Source organism: Chelonoidis abingdonii, chromosome 1 (assembly GCF_003597395.2).
Source record: "Chelonoidis abingdonii isolate Lonesome George chromosome 1, CheloAbing_2.0, whole genome shotgun sequence".
Lineage (NCBI taxonomy): Eukaryota > Metazoa > Chordata > Testudines > Testudinidae > Chelonoidis > Chelonoidis abingdonii.
Window position 1 is genome coordinate 228,164,203 of NC_133769.1, and position 18,889 is coordinate 228,183,091.

Genomic DNA, 18,889 nt, shown 5'->3' on the forward strand with positions numbered 1-18,889 from the left:
AGGTTTAAGAATCTGAAGTGCCAAGTTCCAAAATCTGAGAGGGATGAGGTGTGGAGCATGCTTTCAGAAGTCTTAAAAGAGCAACACTCCAATGCAGAAACTACAGAACCCAAACCACCAAAAAAGAAAATCAACCTTCTGACTTTGGCATCTGTCTCACGATGATGAAAATGAACATGCGTTGGTCTACACTGCTTTGGATAGTTATCAAGTAGAACCTGTCATTAACATGGACACATGTCTCCTGGAATGGTAGTTGAAGCATGAAGGACATATGAATCCTACATTTGTAAGTTCACCTTTCATGATAGGGATTTCACTACAATACTTGTATTAGGTGAATTGAAAACTACGATTTTTGTTTTTTACAGTGAAAATACTTGTAATCAAATAAAGTGAGCACTGTACACTTTGTATTCTATGTTATAATTGAAATCAATATATTTGAAAATGTAGAAAACATCCAAAATAATTTAAATAAATGGTATTCTATTATTGTGTAACAGCGCGATTAATCACAATTCATTTTTTAATCGCTTGACAGCACTAAAAAATGTGACTTATGCAAACTTTTTTACCACAGTATTCAGTGTATCAACTTCATGAGCAGGGAACCAAATGATAGGCATGTAGGTGTATTCAGTTAGTGGTGAGTTATTGTTGTTGTGCTTTTCATTAAAACTTGGCCAGTCAGATTTTGCATTTTCAAATTAACATTTGAGGGAAAGTGCCATATCCCGCACTTGTGTTTTCAAATCTGACTGGCAGTCATTAAACCTTCTGCCAAGACATCTTCATTGAATTTTGGTTCTGCTGTACCTTCTGTGATATTAGTAGGAAAGATATTTAATATCTCTCCTGTACTTTTATTTTTTTACGTTAACAATGGTAGCCATGTTCTTTTTTGTTTTTACTTATCTTAGAGTACAAAATTCAGCTTGGTAAACATCATTTTCAGATTCAGCACATTAGGATTATGAAAGAAAACATTTACCAACTTTTCCCCAGAAATACTTTCTGTTTCATTAATATCAACTTACCTGGGAATTTGGTCTACTCTATCAGGAGTAGATCTGACTTTTTGTGCTTGGGTTACCAGGTAGCTTCCCCTGTCCTGAATAGCTGGGACAGAGCAATGTTTGCAACACAGTTCCTTCTCCAAGCCCTTAGGGACTGTTGTTCAGACTGCCTCATCTGCTTCTCTGTTGCTATTACTATCTGCTGCCTCTGCTGGAGCTCCTTTTTCTCCAAGATTTAGAGAGAAAGCATGAGGAAGGAAGGCAGCGGAGTGTGCAGCGGGAAAGGAGGATTCAGCTAGAAGCAATGACTTCAAAACCTTGTACAGGAAAGGGATAAGAGATAAAAAGGAGGAGGAGACAGTGGGGTAAACCTCACAACTCAGGTGGAAGGGAGGAAAGGAAGTAGTGCATCACGAGGAGGAGCAGGCTTATCTTCCTCAGTGGCAAATGGCAAAACTGAACCCACCAGACATTCTCAATTATACCAAATGTGAGTAGCAAGTCATTAGGCTTCCCCCCAAGAAGACAAAAGATAGGAGAAAACAGTGCTTGTTAAAGGAGGGATGGTTGGTGTAGGGCAATGTGATAGGTTTTGATAGATTCAAATAAGCATCTGATGCTTAACTGAAAACCCCAGGGGGTTTCTCTTTTCTGGTTTCACATGTCTTGTATCCTCTTGTGCTGCACCCGGGGCTAGATCCACAAAAGAATTTAGATGCCTAAGTCCAGCATGAAGGCATCACTTAGATCCTCAAAACTCCCTCTCAGCTGCTGCCTAACTCTGTAGACACTTAGGGTCCCTAGGTGCCTAAATTTCCACTATTAAAGCCCCCTAGGTACTTAAATAGCAGTGTAGATGGTGAGGAGCTGCTTAGGTGAAGAGAGTACAGATACACCAGAACACTAGAGTATATACCCAACATATCTCTCTCTATCCCCCAGCAGTGCTTCCTACGTCTACTGGGTTTTTTTAGCAGTATAGTGTCCCTCTGCCTTCCCTTTGGCAGAGCTTTTCCCTGTTGCAGCAAAAGTCTCTGGTCATGGGGAGGCAGTAGGAAAAGGCTTTGGCAGCTCCCTGCTGCTGGAGCCTTTTCCTGCTGCAGCAAAAGGCTCTAGCAGCAGGGAGCTGCCAGAGTTTTCTCTGCTGCAGTGAAAGATTCCAGCAGTGGGGAGCTGCCAGAACCTTTCCTTGCTGCAGCCTGCTGCTTCCCCCTGTCGGAACCTTTCACTGTTGCATGTAGTTATGCAATGCAGTGTGGACACAGCCTGCTTTTCACTATCACATGTAGCTTCACATACCTTACGTGGTGCCACCACTGTAAGTAAGGCCTACGTTTCTGCCAGGGTGCATGCACCAAGCCCTAGTATGATCCTCAAACTAGGTGCTGCCCTTCTTTCTTACGTGTGAGGTTTAATCCAGTAGGCATACTCAGGTCAGGTTTAAACACACAAAAAACAGGAGGTGGTGGTTGTGGTGGTGCCATCCTTATAACTTATAGCCCAGTGGTTAGGATGATACTCTGGAATGTGGGAGACATGGACATGAATCCTGCCTCTACCTGAGGTGGAGCAGGGATGTGAACATGGGTCTCTCCCCTCCCATGAGAGTGCTCTAATCACTGAGCTATAGAACAACCCACTCACTCTTTGGCTCAGTGTATAGTCAGTTATTTGTATACAGTAGAAACTTAAAGCTTCAACAGAGAGACTGAAACCCCTTGCACCTCAAAATTCACTAGAGCCCAGTGGATAGCGTACTCTTGTAGGAGGGGGAAAACCCAAGTTCAGATCCCTTCTCTGCAACAGGCAGAGAAATTTAACCTGGGTCTCCCACATCCTAGGTGAATGCCCTAACCACAGATCTAAAACTTATCAGGGGATAGGTGGGGCAGTACTACCATCTTCGCTGATGTTTGTTGCAAGGAACAGCTTGGACACCTAACTAGGGGAAGGTCCATGGCTGAGAATCCCCCAATGGAGATAGACACCTCCCTGCAGTCAGAGGCGGCTGCAGGCCCCAGCACGCCAAGCGCATGCTTGGGGCGGCAAGCCGCAGGGGACGCTGTGCCGGTGCTGCGAGGGCAGCAGACAGCAGGGCACGCCTGTGGGAGGTCCACCAAAGCCGCGGGAACAGCGGAACTTCCACAGGCAAACCACCAAAGGCAGTCTGCCTGCTGTGCTTGGGGCGGCAAAATGCCTAGAGCCGCCTCTGCCTGCAGCCTGGAGTTAGTTGTCTAACTCACTTTGAGGGATGAGCTTAGGACCTACCCTTCTCAGCATTTTTATTGACTAACTTAGGTGGTTCCATACTCAGCGTCCTGGCTTATGTGGATCCCGTTCTTAGGTGCCTGTCTTTCCTCATGAATTGTATAGGGAGTGTAGGTAGCTAACTCAGGGCTGTGGATCCCACTGGGTGACAGGGTGCCTGAAATTAAGTCCCTTTGTAGATCTAGCCCCAAGTGCCTAGCTGGAGACAACCATACTAAATCAGTCCAGGAATGTCGTCCATCCAGGATTCAGTAAAACATGCTAAGTCAGGGGCTTTATGCTTTATTAAGTGGATGGTTAAAGTATTATTTACTGCCATCTTCACATTAATGATGTGACCTGAAGAATCACCAGCATCCTATCCACCTGAAGAATTTTCCACATTCTTCCAAAAGATTTTTTCCTCTCTCAAGGAACCAAGTCTTGATTGTAGCCAACATCCCTGTAAACATTGGTGAGGAAGGTTGTGTATTTGTACAAATGAAAACATCTGTCTATTTTCAGTGTTTAGAAAATATTTATTCTTACAAACTTGCTGGGTCTTCTAGATTATTGACAAGAGCAAAAGAGATCCAACAGAAGAAATTGAAATCCTACTGCGCTATGGACAGCATCCAAATATTATTACCCTTAAAGATGTAAGTAAACACCAAAAGATGCATTTTTTGATTGGGTATTATAAAAAATGTTTTCACTCTTCATTTTGTATCTATGTCAAAGAACAACATGCATGTTTTAGATGTATCTAAAAATACTCTCGTCTAATATAAAGAGTAAAATGGTACAACTTCAAATGTCAATGTGCTTTTGCCAATATCCAATTTTAAACTAAAATAGGTAATTGTTAAAAATAGTCATTTTTATTTGAGGCACTCATCATAGTAGATAGTTTATTAATATACAATAAAATATTAATCACAATCTGAAATTGCTAGTTAAAAGAAAAGTGTCACTGTATAATGTAAAAGAGACAAGATGAAGGGAAGGGATAGGAGGGAAAGTTGTTAAAGGTTCAGCAGTGGTCATTCAAAAACACTTCAGGGGTATAGAAGTAATTAGGTGTTCTTCAAAGTGGGAAGAGATGAACTAGTATGTATTTATGCGGGAGTATGTTCTGTTCCATCTAGGTTCTTATACCATGCTCATTTCCATAGCGGCACACACATGGCCCAGTCCAACAGAGACATGGCTGTCTGCCAACCTAAGGCACGATGGTGCAATCCCTAGATGATATTTGGTATTCAGTGTAAAGAATGTAAAGTGGGTGTAATATCTTCACAGTTGCTTAAACCAGTGAACAGATTTGCTGTTATGGTCTGAACAAGCTGCAAGCGATAGACACCTTGCTGTAAGCCCATTTAAGAGGGAACTACAGTAAGTGAGCCATGTGGTTACAAGGAAATGTATACAGGTGAACGGTAATTGGGATAAAATGCAACAAGGTTTTACAAAAGGTAGATCATGCAGGACCAAACAGATCTCCTTCTTTGAGAAGATAACTGATTTTTTAGATGAAGGAAATGTAGTAGATCTAATCTACCTGGATTTCAGTAAGGCCTTTGTTCCAGTTCAGCATGGAGGAAAGTGATTTTATTCAAGTATTTTCTGAGTCCAGGAAAGAATGGGGGATGTAGACAGCTATTAGATCTCAGATGTCTGAACAACTATGTGAAACAGCAGAAATTCAGCATGGTGATCCTCACAACTATAATCCCCTCTCTCATTTCTGTGGATTGGTTTGTGACTGTCGACTGTCAAGATGCCAATTTTGATGTTGCAGTTCACTGAGGTTTCTTCATTTTTGTAGTCAGCCACAGCCAGAACGATATTCTCAGAGATCATGGTGGTCGTAGCTGACCACCTTCATCATTTAGAGATAATTGTCTTCCCTTATCTCAACGTTCGGTTGTTCAGGTGTTACCCAGGGTTCTTTCAACCCAAAGCTCTTGGTAACTTTTACTCTGTGTGAGGTGGTGTCAGGAAATAAATCGGGGAGACATGTCCGTCCGACCGATAGATGGCTGGCACAAACAGGACAACGCAAGAGTGCTTTCACTTAAAGCTAAACTTTACTAGTCTCAAGCACTTACATCTGCAACAAGATTAGTAAAACACCCCCAACCTTGATAATTACCAAAGCTGAGTGTGGCTTTCGAGTGACACAGTGGCAGGCTTCTGTTGGACAAATCTTCCGTCTGCCGGAGGGGACCGCCAAGTGTATCCAGAGGGAGAGTCCAAAAGAGTCCCCAAACAAGTCCAACTATCAAGTTTTTCCCCTTATTTATATATTAGTAATAGAATGACATGTCCCTTAAAGAAACCTTGTTAAGTAATGCATCCGATGAAGTGGGTATTCACCCACGAAAGCTCATGCTCCAATACGTCTATTAGGGTATGGCTACACTTGAAATTTGAAAGCGCTGCCGCGGCAGCGCTTTGAAGTGTGAGTGTGGTCGGAGCCCCAGCGCTGGGAGAGAGCTCTCCCAGCGCTGCGGCACTGATTACGCTGAGGCTTTACAGCGCTGTATCTTGCAGCACTCGGAGGTGTTTTTTCACATCCCTGAGCGCGAAAGTTGTAGCGCTATAAAGTGTCAGTGTAGCCAAGGCCTTAGTCTAATAGGTGCCATAGGACTCTTTGCTGTTTTACAGATCCAGACTAACACAGCTACCCCTCTGATACTTGTTAAATAAGCAATTTCAATGATCCAGCAAGAGGTTCTTTCTGATTATTTATTAACCAGCTGTGGGTTTTTCCAGAGTCTGCAGCCTTGAGACCCCAATAGACATTCCTGAGGTACATCATGCTTTTTTAAAATGCATGAATCAGCAACTTCAATACAGTTCTTATCAGGAAGGACACAGGGTCAAGCTGCCCTTGCTGTGGCACCCAAAACCCCCTCCCCTCCTGCCTTGGTCAAGCTGAGATTGCTGAATGGCCAATTTACAGCTTGCTGACTAGGCCACCTTTTAACAATAAGCCACAGTGGTTTTACTTTACTGGTTTGTCAAAGTCTTCCCCTGCACGGGGGCCAATCATATCCAGAGCTATGGTCAGCAATAGAAAGAATAATCTTGTTATTCCACCGACTAGCCATCCAACTAAATCTTGAGAAGTGTTCTTTGACACCAGAGCTGCGGATAGCTTTCATAGCAGCTTCTCTGGATGTGGTGACGGGCAGTGCTTACCTAACTACCAACAGATTTCTCACCCAAAAGACACTCATCTAAGGGATTCAGCTCAGCTCTGAAACCTCAGTAAGGAATGCTCTTCAGCTATTGGGGCATGTGTCAGCATGTGTTGTAATTCAAAATGCCAGGTTACATCTTCAATACCTTCAGTGATCGCTCAGGATAGTCTATATATCAAATAAGCACAGTCTGAACAAACAGGTGTATCTACCCAAGTGGCTTCTGCAGTCACTCAGCTGGTGAAAGTACCGTTCTTCCAAGGACTGCAGGAGTCCAGTTTATTGAGAAATCGCTTACCATCATGACATCATCAGATGCTTCCCCTTTCAGTTGGGGGACACATTTGGGGCCTCTCAGTTCAGGGCAAATGGTCATCCCAAGAACAGTTTCTCCATGTCAAACTTCTGCAAATGACGGCAGCCGGCAACGCTTGCTTTCACTTCCTTTTTCTGAGCAGATCCAGTTCAGTCAAGATGATGACAGACAATATAGCCTGCATATTTTATATCAGTTGTCAGAGAGGGGCATGTTTTTCCTTCACTCTGTGTCGAAACGATAAAACTCTGGAATAGTGCATAGCCAGACAGGTAGTCTCTCAGCTTCTTACCTTCCAGTTGTTCAAAACACCATGGCCAACAACCTGCGCAGGCACTTCTCCCAAAATTACAAATGGGATCCAGACTCAGAAGCTCTCAACATATTTTTAACTTGGAGATTTCAGAGGTAGACCTTTTTGCAGCTACCGTCGACATAAAAGTGCAAGAAATTTTGCTCAAGCATGACCCTTAGTCACTGGGCATGCCTTCCTCCTCTTGTGGACAAGAGGCCTTCTTTATGCATATCCACCAACACCATTGCTTTTGAAAGTACTGAACAAAATCAAACAAGACAAGTCCTATGGTCATTTTAATTGCACCAAGATGAGTTTGGTATCCTTACCTCATTCGACTTGCTTCTCATCTACCAATGAGACTTCTAACCCATTGCTGTCTGTTGTCTCAGCATGCTGGTCAGAACAGGAGTGGCGCCAGAGTTTCTGGCACACTAAGCAGAATTTGGGGGGCGGCATTTTGTGCATTCCCCACGAGGCGTGCGGGAGCTTCTGGTTCCGCTCCCATCGCGCCGCTGAAGAAGGACCCTCCGCCGAATGCCACAGGCGACAGCGGCAGCCATTGAGCTGCTCAATTGCCAGCCACTGCTTTCCGTGGCACATTGGCAGAAGGTCTGCCTTCGGTGGTGCGACGAGAGTGGAACCAGAAGCTCCCGTGCGCCCTGTGGGGAGCTCACAAAATGCTCCCCCCCGAATCCTGGCACCCTAGGCAACAGCCTAGGGTCGCCTAATGGAAGCGCCGGCCCTAGGTCAAAAGCTTCACCCCAATCTAGAAATTCTGAGACTTTAGGTGTGGTACACCACTTGTATACCCATCCGCAAGTGTCTCCCATTCACTCTTCTCTTTCTACCATCCTTGACTAACTGTTGGAATTAGATATCAGCTCTCACTATGAATTCTGTCAAGGTTCACTTGGCGGCTATTACAGCCTTTCATTTGTCCATGGAAGATTTTCAGTGTTTGCTCATCCCACAACCTCCAGTTTCTCAGAGGACTGATTAATCTTTTTCCACAGACTAGAGAATCTACTCCAATAAGAGACTTGTACTTGGTTCTTTATTGCCTTATGAAACACCCCTTTGAGCTGTTAGCTACATGTCCGTTGCTTCGTTTATCCATGAAAACAGCTTTCTTAGTGGCCATCACTTCCACCCACAGGGTTGGAGAACTGGGTTCTTTGATGGGAGACCCTCCTTTTACAGTGTTTCTCAAGAAAAAGGCCTTATTCTGACCACATCCCAAGTTTCTCCCTCAAGTGTCTTCTGAATTTCATATTAAGCAGACTATTCATCTTCCATTTTTTCCCCTCAAAACAACATCAGAGTAAACAAGAAGCTGCCTTTTGTACCCTGTATGTCAAAAGGGCATTAGCTTTCAAACTGGATGAAACCAAACTGTTCTGAAAGTCTTCTAGATTCTTTTCAGTTGAAGACAGCTACAAAGGATGTGCATTCTCCACCCAAAGAGACTCAAGATGGATCTCAGGAATTATTATTGCATGTTATAACTTTGTTGACATTCAGCCTCCTTCTAGAGTAATAGTTCATTCTGCAATGGCACAGTTTACATCTATTGCATTAATCAAAGACATTCCAGTTACTGAAATCTGCAGCACTGCAAGCTGGATCTCTGTATGTACTTCCTCCAACCATTATATTCTGGTTCACGCGTATAGATCAGATGCTGCAATTAGCAATGCAATATGAGGATACTACTCAGGAATCACCTGAAGTGGAGCGCTCACAGGGATATAGATGTGCATGTGCCCTGTGCCTTTGATGGGCGATTTTAGATATCATTCTGTTCGGCCCACAAATGTATGCTACACATCTTTGTTCCCTGTTCGGAGGACGTACAGGGCTGCGCATGCAAACTGCTCTCAGTTCCTTCTCTACTACAGAGTCCCACAAAGGAAATTCTGAAGCAGGGGGGAAGGAGGACAGGTAGAGGAGCACCCACAGGAACACACATTTTGAACAACTTAAGTTACTGCACAAGGTCAATAACCTCTCTTCAAGTAGAGTGGGTGCTCCACTTCAGATCTCCAAAGAACTCTGGTTACTGCACAAAGTGAGTACTACCTCTCCCCGTGAGGACCCTTAGGCACATTCAGCTTAACATTGAATTGACTCAAAATGAAATGTTTCAGTGTATAACAACAAAACATTTCAGTTTTGGAATGCCAAAACAAAACATTTCAACATTTTCAAATTTTTTTTTTTCACATTTCTACTTTCAGTACAAATTTAGGATGAAAACAAATGTAGAAATACAAGAATTTCCAACAGTATGGAAATTCCAGTTTTCACTCAGCCCTAGTTATGTTTCATCTTAAAGGTTGCTGCATTGGAATGATGGATAGTCAAGACACTGTTTTCCTTGCAATGCAGCTTCCTCAGATTTTGGGGGAGCGTCTTCATTTTAAACACAATATATGCCTAACTGTGGGGGGAAAACCTTTCCAGCATTTTTCAGTGCAAACTACTTCCTGGGAATGGAGCAAACTATAAAGACACTTGCTTGTGAATAATTCACGGCCAAATGTTGAAGGTTAATACCCAATATTTGAAACACTGATTACTTTTACTCTTCTCTACCATTCAGCAAACAAGAGCCTTTGAGACCCTGAAGGCCACTATCAGTGTAGCTGAAAGAGGACATCCAAGCTAAGATTTGAAATACTGATTACTCTTGCCATAAAATGTCCCCTTTTCCGTTTTACCTGAACTAGTATGTGCCTACCCTGGAAGAAATCAGCATCAGTTTTAGATCTGTAAAATTTTGCCATTTTATTGTCCAGAATTACTTAATTTCTCTGATTTTACATTTTGTATAACCTTAAATGTCTTAACCCAAAATAATTTAAGATTACTGTTTTTAGGTATTTGAATTAATTCATTCAGGAATTTACAATGAAAAATTTTTTTTTTAACAATCCTTGCTCTCTAGGAGGAACTCAAATTTTGTAATTTGTGTTTTCAAAAAATCGTGAGCCTGTTAAAAGCTGGGGAATTAATGGCTAAATTAACCCTTATAGCTTTTTCTTCTGCACTTGGAAGCAGCCTTATTGAAAAGCATGCTTTCTACAATATGAATTTTGTAAAATTGTATTATTGATAAAGCAGATAAGTGGGGGGGAAAAAACAAAACCCCCTACCTAACTAGTTTTAACAATGCTGTAGTGTAGTCAAAGGTATAGAAATGTCACTTTTAAACATTTGAGTAACTAAACTTCCTTCACTTTGAAAACCAAAATTTGCTATGTTTATTAGCCTATACTATAAAATATAACAAAGTTTAAAATATAATTGCTTTAGAGATTTTGAGAAGGGAAAAAAATAAAAATGACAAGAGTTCCTCTTGATTCATTCATTAGTTAAATACACAATTTTATTTTATTAGAACCAAGGGTACCTATTTTAATTTAAAAGTGAAACAAAGGTAATTTCATCATTTTTGGCAGATACTATGGGGCAGATAATGCTAACATTTTGAAAATTTTATATTGAATCATAGGACTGGAAGGGACCTCAAGAGGTCATCTAGTCCAATCACCTGCACTCATGGCTGGACTAAGTATTATCTAAACCAGTGGAGGGCAACCTGCGGCCCATCGGGGTAATCCACTGGCAGGCCGCAAGACAGTTTATTTACACTGATTGTCCGCAGGCACGGCCGCGTGCAGCTACCAGTAGCCGCTGGCCAGAGATTGCCCACCACTGATTGAAACCATCCCTGACAAGTGTTTGTCTAACCTGCTTTTAAAAACCTGCAATGATGGAGATTCCACAGCCTCCCTAAGCAATTTATTCCAGTGCTAAACTACCCTTACAGTTAGGAAGTTTTTACTAACATTCAACCTAAACCTCCCTTGCTGCAATTTAAGGCCACTGCTTCTTGTCCTATCCTCAGAGGTTAACAGGAACAATTTTTCTCCTTCCTCCTTGTAACAATCTTTTATGTACTTGAAAACAATTATCATGCCCCTCGTCCCCACCGTCTTCTCTTTTCCAGACTTAAAAAACCCAATTTTTTCAATCTTCCCTCATAAGTCATGTTTTCTAGACCTTTAATAATTTTTGTTGCTCTTCTCTGGACTTTCTTCCATTTGTCCACATCTTTCCTGAAATGTGGCACCCAGAACTGGACACAATACTCCAGTTAAGGCCTAATCTGCGTGGAGTAGAGCGGAAGAATTTGTGATAAAGTTCCTCCTCTACCTTGGTGGGTCCTGTGCTTATTGGCAGATTTTGCTAGCCTCCGAGATCTTCCTGTGTTGGATCAGGAGTTGGGAGGTTTGCGGGGAACCCAGGCCCGCCCTCTACCCCGGGTTCCAGCCCAGGGCCCTGTGGACTGCAGCTATCTAGAGTGCCTTCTGGAACAGCTACACGACAGCTACAATTCCCTGGGCTACTTCCCCCTGGCCTCCTCCCAACGCTTTCTTTGTCCTCACCACAGGACCTTCCTCCTGATGTCTGTTAACGCTTGTACTCCTCAGTTCTCCAGCAGCACGTCCTCTCACTCCCAGCTCCTTACGCACATACCACTAACTGCAGTGAGAGCCTTTTTATACCAGGTGTCCTGATTAGCCTTAATTAATTCTAGTAACTTCCTAATTGGCTACAGGTGTCCTAATTAGCCTGCCTGCCTTAATTAGTTCTAGAAAGTTCCTGAGTGTTCTGGAATAGGTCCTGTTATCTTACCCAGGGAAAAGGGACCTGCTTAACCTGGAGCTAATGTATCTACCTTCGACCACTCTCTTGTGGCCATCTGGCCTGATCCTGTCATAAATTACATTGCGTGTCTTGAATACAACACTCCTGCTAATACATCCTGGAATGATGTTCACTTTTTTTGCAACAGTATTACACTGTTGAGTTATATTTAGCTTGTGGTCCACTATGCCCCAGATCCCTTTCTGCAGTACTCCTTCCTAGACAGTCATTTCCCATTTTGTATGTGTCCAAGTGAATGTTCCTTCCAAAGTGGAGTACTTTGCATTTGTCCTTATTGAATTTCATCCTATTTACTTAAGACTGTTTCTCCAGTTTTTCCAGATCATTTTGAATTATAATCCTATCTTCCAAAGCACTTGCAACCCCTTCCCGATTAGTATCGTCCGCAAACTTTATAAGTGTACTCTCTATGCCATTATCTAAATCATTGATGAAGATATTGAACCAAACCAGAACTGATCTTTGTGGAACCCCACTCGTTATGTCCTTCCAGCATGACTGTGAACCACTGATAACTACTCTTTAGGAATAGTTCTCCAACCAGTTATGCACTCACCTTTATAGTAGCTCCATCTAGGTTGTATTTCCCTATTTTGTTTGCGAAGGTCATGCAAGACAGTCATGCAAGACAGTTTTACTAAAGTCAAGATATACCACGTCCCCCCATCCACAAAGCTTGTTACCCTGTCAAAGAAAGATGTCAGGTTGGTTTGACACAATTTGTTCTTGACAAATCCATGCTGACTGTTACTTATCACCTTATTATCTTCTAGATGTTTGCAAATTGTTTAATTATTTGCTCCATAATGATTCCGGGTACAGAAGTTAAGCTGACTGGTCTGTAATTCCCTGGGTTGTTCTTATTTCCCTTTTTATAGATGGGCACTGTATTTGCCCTTTTCCAGTCTTCAATGACTTTGCAAAGATAATCGCTAATGGTTCAGATATCTCCTCAGTCAGCTGCTTGAGTATTCTAGGATGCATTTCATCAGGCCCTGCTGACTTGAAGACATCTAACTTGCCTAAGTAATGTTTAATTTGTTCTTTCCCTATTTTAGCCTCTGCTCTTACCTCATTTTCACCGGCATTCACTATGTTAGTTGTCCAATGACCACCAACCTGCTTGGTGAAAACTGACATAAAGAAGTCATTAAGCACCTTTGCCATTTCCACATCTTCTGTTGTTGTTTTCCCCCCCCCCCCACTGAGGGAATAATGAGGGAATGATTTCTCTAAAAGTACATTTCTGTATAAGAGCAGGAGGATCATTTATTGAAGGTTTCTTTAAAACAAAAGCCCAAATTTTGAAGGAGATGAAGTTAAAAGCCCAAAGATGTGCAATAAAAATGAAATGTGGTATTCAGATACTAATGCTTTCAAGGTGCTTCTATGCAGTTTATAAGCTGCAGTACCCCCAGCTGGTAAGATAACTGGTTTGCTGTTTCAGCAGAATAGAACGTAGTTGTAGCCAAGCCATCCCAGGATATTAGAGAGACGAGAGGTGGATGAGGTAATATATTTTTATTGCACCGACATCTGTTGGTGAAAGACATGAGCTAAAGAACTCAAGAGCTTGTCTTTCTCACCAACAGAAGATCAATAAAGGATAATCACCCACCTTATCGCGCCCAAATAGAAGCAGACCAAATAGACATAAGCAAAAACACTTAAACAATTTTTCATAGTGAAAAATACAGGATGATGTATTAATGGACTTCAGTAAGCTTTTTAGAATAGTACATGTGTGCACAGTATCAAATTTTCCAAGAAATGAGACAGGAATTTATAAATGGACTTTGACACAATTAGCATTGTAACATTTGGAAATCAATAAAATCTAACAGATTGTTTCATGCACTAACTGCAGTGTCCCCAAATTATTATGTAAGATGAATTTTGAAAAGTTGTTCTATAATGCCCTAAAACTGATGCTGAAATGACTAATTTCTAGCCATTGCTGAACTTTTTTGTGGAATAGTTACTTCATTATGAAATTAGCTCTAATTCAGCCTTGACAATAGCAGTGTTAGCTTATTTCTACTTTTAAAATATTGTTCAAATAGGTTGGTTGGGGAGTGGCAGTAATTCCACAGGTTTTGTAATAAAAAGAATCCTTTTGGGTTATCTGCACTATATTGACATCCTTAGAGAAGGGTAATAGAAGAAAACTTTTTTAAAGAAGTTTACATGCTAATTTATTTCATTTTTGTAGGTGTATGATGATGGAAAGTATGTATATGTGGTAACAGAACTTATGAAAGGAGGAGAACTGCTGGACAAAATCCTTAGGCAAAAGTTTTTCTCAGAACGAGAAGCTAGTGCTGTCCTGCTCACAATAACAAGAACTGTTGAGTACCTCCATGCACAAGGAGTAAGTATTCTACTTGAAGAAAACATTTAGAAATGCATTATCTAATATATACGGAAACACAGTTTGAAAGGACAAATCCACAACTGATGCATTCTTCCATTGTGTAAAAATTAAACACATTTCCTATGCTGCACCAAACCTTTTCTCCAAAACTCTCAAACTCTGCATAGTTTCTGTAGCGGAAAGCTCATTTTGGCAGATGAAATAATTTAGAGGTGGGTAAGGTTGATGTGGTGATAGTTGGAGTCAAGAGTGAAAAATCTATATTATAGAAGAAAGGAACCTCATGGTTAAGGACAAAGATGGAGAGTGACATTGGGAGCCAGGGAGGCCATAAGGCAGGAGGTAGTGATGTCACCAAAACAAATGGAGGTGTTGGGTGAGGAAAACATGACACATCTGTATCTGTGAGAGGAAGAAAGAGGAGGGGAAAATAAGCTTTCTAATTAACAACTCATTAATACATTCATTTGCTTGTCTGCCATGGCATCCCATTATATATGATAACAGCCTTTGTGACACATGTTTAAGTCATGTTCCTAAATTTATATCTCAAGAAACAGTTGTCAATAATTCAGCCTACGTGATCTTTATTTCTCCAAACACTATCGTTCTAGGAAATTTGGAGATGAAATTACTTGATGTTTGTAAGGGGGTTGCACTCACCTCTCACAAGTGCCCCCCAGCCAAGCACGTGTGTCTGCACTCTTTCTCTACCTGTTTATGATGGCTTTTTGCTGACTCAGCCCTCCAGCCAAGTCACACACTCTGTGAGATCAAAGCAACACAAACCCCTTTCAGGGTACAAGTCCAAAAGGGGCCCCTCTCAGTGCCCTCTGTATGTGTCTCTCAGTTTGTTCCTGCTCAGAACAGAGCAGTGCCCTAGGACTCCTTCCCTGGAGGCAATGTCTTCACCCTCTCAGGGCCTTTCTGGCCTCAGCTCTTCAGCTGGGCCACTATGGTTCAGTCCCCATTCTGGGGTGCCTCAAACTCCAGGCCACTTTCCCAGTGGCTGGTGGGGCGGGTCCCAGCCTAGGGACCCTATACATAGCAGCTGTTTGCAATGTCCTTTAAATAAACTGCGTTGCTGCTATAATTCCCTGGGCCACTTCCCTATGGCTCCCACACATTTTTCACCCTTACCTTAAAGCCTTGTCCTTGTGCAGTCCCAGTAGCCAGCCTGGAGGACATCTGCTTTCCTCCAGCTCTAGCAAAGACTGAACTCGCTTTGGCCCTGCAGCTCTTCTTATGCTGACTTGCTGGGCCCTAATTGTCTGTTTCCCACACAGCTGCTCTAGGCAACTTGGAGGACCTCTCTACTGCCCTTTTCTGGGGTGGGGTGTGGCAGGGCCACAAGGCCTCCAGCAGGGGCCTTAGGGCCTAGTCCACTCCATCAGTGTTCATCATCATCAACTCGTGTCAAACATCACTTTCATGCTCAGAGTGCCCAAATTTGAAAACTGGACCTATTGTATTGTTCTCAAAATTAACTCATGTATTTCACCATTCTGACATTCTGGATAGCCAAAAACAATGTATTATAGTGTACTGGAGTTGATATTAGAAACATCACCTTCTTTTAAAGGCCATTGCTAACTGCAAATTAAAAAGCAGTGAAGTAAATGCTTATAATAGAGAACACTCTCCTATATTGTTTTTTTGTATTTGTTTTTATTTAGGTTGTTCATAGAGATCTGAAACCTAGCAACATTCTTTATGTTGATGAATCTGGTAACCCAGAATCAATTCGAATTTGTGATTTTGGCTTTGCAAAACAGCTAAGAGCAGAAAATGGTCTTTTGATGACTCCATGTTACACAGCAAATTTTGTTGCTCCAGAGGTAAATATCAAGTTGTGGTTTACATGCCTTTAGATTATTTTAATAGGTTTTTTTTTCATTATTTAAACATTGTTTCTCAATTATTGCATAATTGTAAAATTATCAATGAATTTAGCTTTTGAAACGATAAACAGTTGAGATCTTTGAAGCAATATGATAACATTGGCACCAAAATCATAATAAAATGTACTGTTTTCTATAGAAATTAATATATTTGCTTTTCACAGGTTTTAAAAAGGCAAGGCTATGATGCTGCATGTGATATATGGAGTCTTGGTGTCCTGCTTTATACTATGCTCACTGGGTGAGTTTGCAGAAATTAAGTGGGGTTTTTTGTTTGCTTGTATAAGTTTACTATTCTCAAACAAAGTATTGATTATGTGCTCAATGCTGCAAGATGCTAATATTCCTGGGAGCTGCTGGGTGCTGGTTTCAGTGGGAGTTGAGGGTGCTCTGCACATAGTAGAATCAAGCTCTTAAGAGTCTGGTATCTAAAATAAACTTCCTTATGAGTTTGCTTAACTGTTGTTAAATCTAGTCAAAGATTATATCAAATGTATGTTTTGTAGCCTTATGATTATTTAAGAATAAGAATAGACTCACATACACTGTTACTTTACATGAAGTGGAAACTTGTTCCTACCAAAAAAGCTATGCATATTGAAGAGAATATATTGGTTAAAATTTACCAGTTGTGACCCAGTGTGCCTAGATCAGCCCTCACTGGAAATGCCAAGGTCAGGGCAGGCTGCAAAAGGGAGAGAAGATACTCCCAAGACTGGTCACAAATTGTGCTTCTGATCTCCCACACTGGTTTTTAAGAAGCAAAAGAAGAAATCACATAGACCCCTGTATTGTATTCCAGTTCTCTGGCTCCAAATCAGCACATAGGTCCAGTACAGTGATAAGTTATTTTAAAAACTCTGCTCACATATACAAAGAGTTCTTCTGACCCCAAAGTGTCAGCCACGTTACCAGGTCAGTATAGGTTTGAACCTTACCCAGAATACCATGCTGCCAGTCAGTCCTTTAGTGTCTAAAACTAAAGGTTATTAAAAAAAAAAAAAAGAAGAAGAGAGCTGTTAAATACATACAAATATTCAAAATTCATGTATAAGGTTCTTGGCAGTATTGCTGAGTTTACCGGCTTGAAAGTCCCTTTGGAATACATCCACAGCTTGAATGGGTAATTCAGGCCTTTGTTCAGAGCTTCAGTTTGTAGCGAAGTTCTTCCAGGATAAGAAGCAGGACTGAAGACAAAATGGAGATGATGCAGCTGCCCTTTATAGTCCTTTTGCCACGTGCTGGTAGTTCCTTTGTTTCAAACACAAACTCATAGCAGATAGCACATGGCAATGAAAGGCCTTAGAGTTCTCTCCATAGGCATGCCGCTACATGCCTTGCTGAGTCATAAGGTATAGTCCCTGGCCCTTTCAGTGGGTTCATTGTACAGTTGATGTCCCTTGATGGCCATCATGCAGGCCTAGCGCTGATGCCAGTCTGTCTGGGAGTGTCACGCAGAAACACAGAACAAGTTTTGAAATACAGATATATACTCTACATATTTATAACTCATAATACAAAGGTGATACAAACATATGAACAAGATCATCATACTTGGCAAAGTATAACATATCACACAGCATATCTAACATGATTCATTGCAATTTTATGATATTGGTATCAACAATATCATAAAATGTCACCCATATTCCCTACAGCGTCACACCAGTGATGCTTTCAAGTTTACTCCTGGGAGAATTCGACACCACTGTGCATGTGCAGATTTTATGTCCCCCGCAGATTTCTTTTCTTCCCTGCAGAAAAATGACTCTCTGTCAGGGAAGCAAAGGGAAGCCACAAGAGCAGTCATGAGATCTTCCACAGAAGTATGTTTTGGGTGCCCAGGGCAGCCAGCAAAGAGGTAGATCACTGAGAGGCAGGGGCCGGGATTGGGGAAGCCCTGACTGGTGGCTCCTACGCTGCGCCAGGATCAGGGACTAGTCCCAGCTCAACTGGGGAGGACAGGACTTCCTCTTCCCCTACACGGCATCCAGGGTTGGGTCAGACCAACCCCTGGATTTCTACCCCAGCTGCAGGAAGCACCACAAACTCTCCCACATACACTTGCTTTCTGCACCCATCACTCCTCAGCTGCACCGGCGAGAATCCCTGTACAGGGAGCTGCTCCCCAATCCACCTAACCCCTGTGCATCCAGACTCCATCATAGCTTACTGCGCCTCACTCCCACAGACTCAGAAACCTCCCCCCCCGATGAACGCTACTCCCCCTTCACCTGAACCACCCTGATGAGCCACCTGGATCCCCACCCCACTGAGCCCCAACCAGCTGCACCTGGTTCCCTACCCCCCCTGAGCCCCTCTCCCCCAGCATCTGGAACCCCATTAAGCCCCCCACACCCAGACCCCATGCCAAGCTCTGTTCCCCTCCCCATACCCAGATCCCCCTTGCTGAGGCCCAACCACCTTCACCTGGACCCCCCTGCAGAGTCCCATTACTGTTACACCCCAAAAATCCCAGTAAGCCCCTGTGCATCCAGATCTCTTCCCCTGTTCCCCTTCCTTCCTCTCCCTCTGTCCCCGATCGCCTCACATACAACTCTCTCAGCTCACACCTGGACCCCCACACATTGAACCCCTCTACACTTGGATCCTGCCTTGCTGAGCCTGCCTGCCCACACTTGGTGCATATGGCATGGAGGGGCAGGGCCCTGGAGTATTTCTAGGGCAGGCCCGGTCCTTGCACTGTGTCAGGGTTAGGTGCAGCCTCACCACTGAATCTGTGTCCCAATAGGGGGGCTGCAAGGTGATTTCCCACCTCTGTGCAGCCAGT

The 18,889-nt window shown here is 42.6% G+C and overlaps 1 protein-coding gene across 2 annotated transcripts in view; it reads left to right on the forward strand.

The window, feature by feature from the left end:
• RPS6KA3 (ribosomal protein S6 kinase A3) overlaps positions 1–18,889 on the forward strand; it is a 134,171-nt gene that overhangs the window by 104,783 nt on the left and 10,499 nt on the right. For both annotated transcript variants that reach the window (XM_075060045.1, XM_075060047.1), the window contains exons 16-19: positions 3,836–3,925; positions 14,036–14,194; positions 15,874–16,035; positions 16,263–16,339. In XM_075060045.1, the coding sequence (XP_074916146.1) occupies positions 3,836–3,925; positions 14,036–14,194; positions 15,874–16,035; positions 16,263–16,339 (488 nt within the window). The remainder of the gene's footprint in view (positions 1–3,835; positions 3,926–14,035; positions 14,195–15,873; positions 16,036–16,262; positions 16,340–18,889) is intronic.